The 6,101-nt window shown below is 59.0% G+C and overlaps 1 protein-coding gene across 1 annotated transcript; it reads left to right on the plus strand.

Annotated features, from left to right (window-relative positions):
- The first annotated feature begins 2,471 nt into the window (after positions 1 to 2,471).
- Positions 2,472 to 5,601, plus strand: LBX1 (ladybird homeobox 1). The gene is made up of 2 exons (XM_064464014.1): positions 2,472 to 3,693; positions 4,012 to 5,601. The coding sequence occupies exons 1-2, from the start codon at positions 3,369 to 3,371 to the stop codon at positions 4,512 to 4,514; spliced, it is 828 nt and encodes a 275-aa protein (XP_064320084.1). The 5' UTR covers positions 2,472 to 3,368; the 3' UTR covers positions 4,515 to 5,601.
- The last annotated feature ends 500 nt before the right edge of the window (positions 5,602 to 6,101 follow it).

Here is a 6,101-nt window from a genome sequence, read left to right on the forward strand (position 1 = left end):
AACGACCCCAAAGCTGGGAGACACCACCGGCAGCCGCCTTCCGGCGGGGCGGGCAGAAGAGCCCGGCGGGATGCGAAGTTCCGTGGCGGCGGCCGGAGCAGGCCCCCGGGGCCCCATTCCTCCCCGGGGCCCTCCGAGGACGGGGAAATGCGATCGGACCCGCCGCGGGGCACCGAGGGTCCCTGATTGGGGGCTGGGTGCCAAGCGGGCTGCCAAAATTATATTAAAATAATTAAATATCGAAGGGTGCGGGGAGGGGGATGCTGAACTCTTGCCCTAAGCCGGGGCGGAGGTAACCCAGCCTGTCCCTCCTCTGATTTTTGGCCACCCCTGGAGGGCAGAGAGGGAGTCGTTTGCGAGGAGCGAGTTGCAGCGGTCGCAAAGGCAAACTAAGCGCAGGGGAAACAAAACCAAACCCACCGAAGGCGCCGCGGAGCAGCCGAGAGCACGGCGGAGTGGGGTCGGTCGGGCCCCGCCGGGACAGCCGCAGAGGGCCGGGGGAGCAGGACCTGCCCCCTTCCCTCTCAGCCACCCCCTTTCCTCAATGAGGTGGTATCTGGGAGTAGGGGGGTGCTGGGCACAAGGGCAGGCGGCAGGCACCGGGCTGAGCTACTCATGCAAAGCATGAACCCGCCTGTTCCCTGCCAGGCAGCGGCCGAGGCAAATGAAGAAGGGTCCCTCTGTGCCGGGGACCCCGTCCTGGGGCTCCCGCCCGCCCTCCCCGGGCTCTGCCCCTCCTGGATAGCCAAAAAAAAAACGGGGTACATTTAAAGCCCTGCCCCCACGGCGCGGGCAGGGAAGGGGAGATGGGGGCTTGGGGGGTAACAGGGGATCCGGAACGGTTTGCGGGGCTTCGCTGTGCCTGGCGTGGTTTTGTCCCCTGCTCCGAGCGGAGCGGGCTGCGCTTGGGCGGGGGGCGCAAGTTGCTCCCCGGGTCCCCGCTCCGCTCCGCGGGAAGGCGGCCTGGCCGCAGCCGGAGCCGGCGACGCATCCGGACCGGCCGCCAGCCCGCCCAAACTCTCACCCAGGAACGAGGCTATTTTTCTTTCTTCAACCCGTTTTTTTCCTTTTTTTTTTTTTTTTTTTTTAATCTTATTTCTGTAATTATAACACCAGCATCCCCGGCTGAGTTCTCAATAAAACACGGATCCTGACATAAAACGCCACGCTGGAAAATAATGCGAGGGGACACAAGGGAGAGGAGGAAAGTCTCTAATTGGTTAAAATATGTTTAAATCACTTCATAAAACCCAAGCAAAGCGAAGCAAATAATCCACCTAGCAAAGCAAAGAAGCCGGGCGATTTAGAATCAGTGTAATTCGCTCCCCCCCGACCGGCTCCCCCCCAGCTCCTTGCAGTATTTGATATGATGAATAACCCAATATAGGCCTTTAAAAATAGGTCACTGCATAAAGAGACTCCCAGAGAGCTATAAAAAATGGGAAGAGGGCGCTTTAAGGAGAGGAGCCATTTGCTTCTTTTGTGCTTGTTTGGTACCTAGCGGCCTGGGAGCTGCCAGCCGCCCTCCTCCCGCCCGTCAAGGTGAGGAGAGAAAGTTGGGGCTGGATCCGACCCCGGCTTCTCCTCCAGCCCCGCCGCGCCCCCGCCGCCCGCCCGTCCCGTCCAGCCCCGGCCCGGCCCGGGGGCCGCGTCCCGGCCGTCCCGCGGGGAGCGTGGGGGGTGCCCCCGCGCAGGGACGGGGACAGGCGGGTCACACACACACACCCGGCTCCGGGCTTTGTCTCCGGCCCTGCGGAGCGGCGAGACCGAAGCGGGCTGGTGGCCCGCGTAAAAAAATCCGCGGGCGGCTCTGGCCGCCACCGACGGCAGGGCCGGGGCTGCCCCGGGGGCGGGGGGCGCAGCACGCCCCGCCGCCGCCGCCCCCCTCCAGAGCCGCCCGCGCTAAAGGCCTGGGGCTGGAAACCGGCCCTCCCCGGCCCCGACCCCGCGCTTTGCCGGGCGGCGGAGCCCGGCCGCTGCCTGCCCCTTCTCCCCGCGCCGCCCCCGCTGGGCATCACCCGCCACCCCCGGCGCCAACGGAGCCGAAGAAGTCGCCGACCGACATCCCGGGAGCGATCCCGGCCCGCGTCCCGCCGCGGACCCCCTCCGCGGGCATCCCCGGTGCCGGCACCCTCCCGGGGGGGCCCTGCCCTGCCCCGCCGCCGAGCCGCCCCCGCCCCGGCCCCTGCAGCCCGCTCCGGCCCAGGGCGCTGGGAAAGAGGAGCACGACAAATTCGGCGGAAACCTTCGGATTTTATTGGAAAGGAAAGGTCTGCCTTACCTGGAACCAGGCTGTCCCCTTCTTCCCCTCATTAAAAAAAAAAAAATCAAACTGCTCAGGGTAGAGCAGGAGAGAAACATTTTAAATAAACTAGTAGCCGAAATTAAAAGGAGGGATAAATAGAAGAAAAAAAATCGGGGCGGGGGGGGTAAAGAAAAAAAAAGATATCGCCGGATATTTTTAGTTTTGGGGGTTTTTTTTCGCTTATTATTATTTTTCACTATACTGTATTATCCTGATGCAATAAAGGCTGGTTTGTAATGTAATTTAAAAATATATATGTCCAAACAAATAGCAGGGCCAGAATATGACAAGTGCATTCAGCATTATAATTCAACCGGGCTCCACCTCCATACCGCCTCCTAATTAATGGGTCTCCGAACTTGCAAAAGCCTGCATTGGACAGAGAGAGAGCGAGAGAGAGAGAGAGAGAGAGAGGGCGAAAAGTGTCATTGAAGATAATTGATTACCTCCCAATCAACAATAACTTGTTAGCAATAGTCAATTACCCCGTCTCTTCTCGCCTCTTTCCCCCTGGTCCGAGGTCTCGGTGCGAGGGCTGCTCTCCCCCTCTCCGAAGTCGTCTTTTATTTTTTTCTTTTTCTTCCTTCTTTTTTTTTTAAATTATTTTTGGGGGTATCTCTTTTTGGGGGAGGAGGGCAAGGAAAGTGCTTCGATTTGGGGTGTTTCTTAAAATAGCAGCTGGGAATAGAGAGGAGCGAGTGAGCGAGCGGAGAGCGAGAGGAGAGAGAGGGAGACAGACAGGGGGGCGAAAAAAAAAAGATCCCCGACCCAAAACCCTGGGACAAGAGGTGCGGCAGGACCACCTCTCGGCGAGGGACCGACGGCAGCTCCGCTCCCAGCCGCAGCCCGCCGCGCTGCCTGCCCTGCCCACCCTGCCCGCCGCCCGACGTGGCTCTCCCCGGGAGGACCCGGGGCTCCTCCGCCGGAGTTGGAGGTGGGCTTCAACTTTTACTCGCTGCCTCCGCCGCCGTCACCCCGCGGTCCCCGCGCCGGGGGCTTCTCCCCGCGGCAGCGCATCCCCGTCGCGGGTGGGGAAGGCAGCCCCGCGCGGCCGGGCCCCACCATGACTTCCAAAGAAGAAGCCAAGCCCTCCTCGGGGGAAGAACGACGGCGGAGCCCCTTGGATCACCTCCCGCCGCCGGCCAACTCCAACAAGCCCCTCACTCCCTTCAGCATCGAGGACATCCTCAACAAGCCCTCGGTGCGGAGGAGTTACACCCTCTGCGGAACGGCCCACCTCCTCTCCGCCGCCGAGAAGCACCCCCCGGCCGGGCTCCCCCTCTCCGGCCGGGCGCTGCTCTCCCAAACCTCGCCCCTCTGTGCCCTGGAAGAGCTGGCCAGCAAGACCTTCAAGGGGCTGGAAGTCAGCGTGCTGCAGGCGGCCGAAGGTAAGCCCCTCGCAGGGTGGGGGGGATCCCCCCCCGAGTGGGTGCCCCGCTCCTCCCCACGGCCTGTTTTTCTTTCCTTCCTTTCCCCCCCTCCCTCCCCAGTCTCCCGGGTGCCGCATGGGGCGGGCTGGGGGGGTCCCGGGCGGCCGGTACCCGGCAGCATCCTCTCACCGCGACCCTCGGGATGCGGGAGCGGCGGCTCTGCCCCGCTCCCACACACACACACCGACGGGGCAGGGGCGTGGGGTCGGGGGGCTCGGGTGTGGGGGGACACACACGCATCGGGAAAGCGGGGGCAATCTGGCGGCTCGTCGGCAGGCAGGGACGGGATGACGATCTTCGGGCAGCGGCAAACGCCGAAAAAGCGTCGGAAGTCGCGGACGGCCTTCACCAACCACCAGATCTACGAGCTGGAGAAGCGGTTCCTCTACCAAAAATACCTGTCGCCGGCGGACCGGGACCAGATCGCCCAGCAGCTGGGGCTCACCAACGCCCAGGTCATCACCTGGTTCCAGAACCGCCGCGCCAAGCTTAAGCGCGACCTGGAGGAGATGAAGGCCGACGTGGAGTCGGCCAAAAAGCTGGGCCCCAACCCCGCCGTGGACATCGTGGCCTTGGCCGAGCTGGAGCCCAGCGCCGAGGGAAGGGGCAAGGCACGGCCCGGTTCCCCGCCGCCGCCCCCCCCCGCCGCCCGGGAGCCCGCCGCCCCGCCGCCGCCCCGCCCCGCCTCGCCCCCCACGGAGCGGCCCCGCAGCCGCCGGGACAGCGAGGAGGAGGAGGAGGAGGAGGAGGAGGACGTGGAGATCGACGTGGATGACTGAGGGGCGGCCGGCGGGCCTCCCCCCCAACCCCAACCACAGCCACCCCCCCCCCCACCGCCCCGTCCCGCTCCACCCCCCCCCCCCCAACCCCGCAGCTCCAAACGGGGACCCCCGGCCCCGGCAGGGCGGCACGGCGGCTGCTCCCCCTGGTCGGAGCAATAAGCAATAGAAACCCACCACACACACCCCCTCACACACAAAAACACAAATTAATTTAGGGTAGAGTCGATATCCCTCCGCCTGTCACATCTTCGGAATGGTGCAATTACGGACGGCTTCTGTATAAATATTTAAACGTATATATTGGATTTTTTTTCTTCCCCTTGTTTTGAGGTTTTGATTATTATTTTTTTAATAGCTATCAGTGACGCTTATTTTGTCTCTAAGGGAGACGCGTAACCTTGGAATAAACTCGGCTCCCAACAGATGTTTGGGTAGGCAGTTGTTCTCAAAGACTTCCGAAACGAACCACTTTAGAGGAGAATTAAGTTAGACTTAAAACGGCAACAGCAAAAAATACCCACTTTCCTTTCCTTGCATGTTTCAGATGTGCACGAAGTAATTTCTTTTTTTCCTTTTAGAAATATTTTTTTTCTTTCGCAATCTTGGGAACTTGGGGACGGGTTATAATGCAAGTTGAAAAATATATACTTTCTTTTTTTCCTAGAGCATAGAGATTTGTCTCCAATGCAATTTCTGCCTCATTTTACCAATTAAAAGCTATTTTTACCATTTTCTGCTATTGTTGTGCTTTTATTAAAAAGCTGCCTTTCGTATTTTTGATATGAAGGTGGTAACAAAAAAACGAAAATGAAAAAAAAAATCCTAGAATTATTTTTTACTCTTTTTAGAATTTTTGCATGCTATGGAAATAAAAAAGGACAAATCCCAAGATCGATACATTTAAATATTACGCTATAAATTTAAAAAAATGTACAGATTTAAGACCTGTTTTTGCTTGAATTGTACAAATTTTAAAAGGCCTGCTATTTAAGTTCCGATAGGGACAATGTCGCTTTATTTACTGTCTCTTAGAATTGTACAGATAGCTCTTTTTTCCGATACAATAAAATCTTTACCATTTTAATAGACTTTTAACGTCCTTCTTTGTGAACGAAAAACCGCTCCGCTGGTCCGAGGTTAGGACAGACTTTTCTCTCCCCCACCCCACCCCCCCCAATCGCCCATCCCGTTCGCATTTAAAGTTACTTTAACCGCAGCACCTGTGAGAAAATGATGGCAAAGGAGCGAAGGAGCAGACGGGCGAGAACTTCAATACTTTCTTTTTTTTTTCTTTTTTTAAGGTTAATACCAGGTAGAGGTCGAGCCGAGGGAGAAGGCGGCGGGCCAGGGAGGCAGGCGGTGCGGGGACCGCTGCCCCGGCGCCAGGGAAGAGCGGCGGGGCGAGTGGGGCCACCCGCACCCCACTCCCGCCCCACCGCTCCCGCCTCCCGCGGGCATTTCCAGCCCCAAAGTTAGAAAGGGAAGGGAGGGGGGGTGGAGGGTTGGGGAATAAAAGAAAGAAAACCCAAATCCGAGCGGAGGGGAAGGAGTTATCAGCGGTTTGGACAAAAGAACCGGGGTGCG

Source organism: Phalacrocorax carbo, chromosome 12 (genome assembly GCF_963921805.1).
Source record: "Phalacrocorax carbo chromosome 12, bPhaCar2.1, whole genome shotgun sequence".
Taxonomy (NCBI): Eukaryota; Metazoa; Chordata; class Aves; order Suliformes; family Phalacrocoracidae; genus Phalacrocorax; species Phalacrocorax carbo.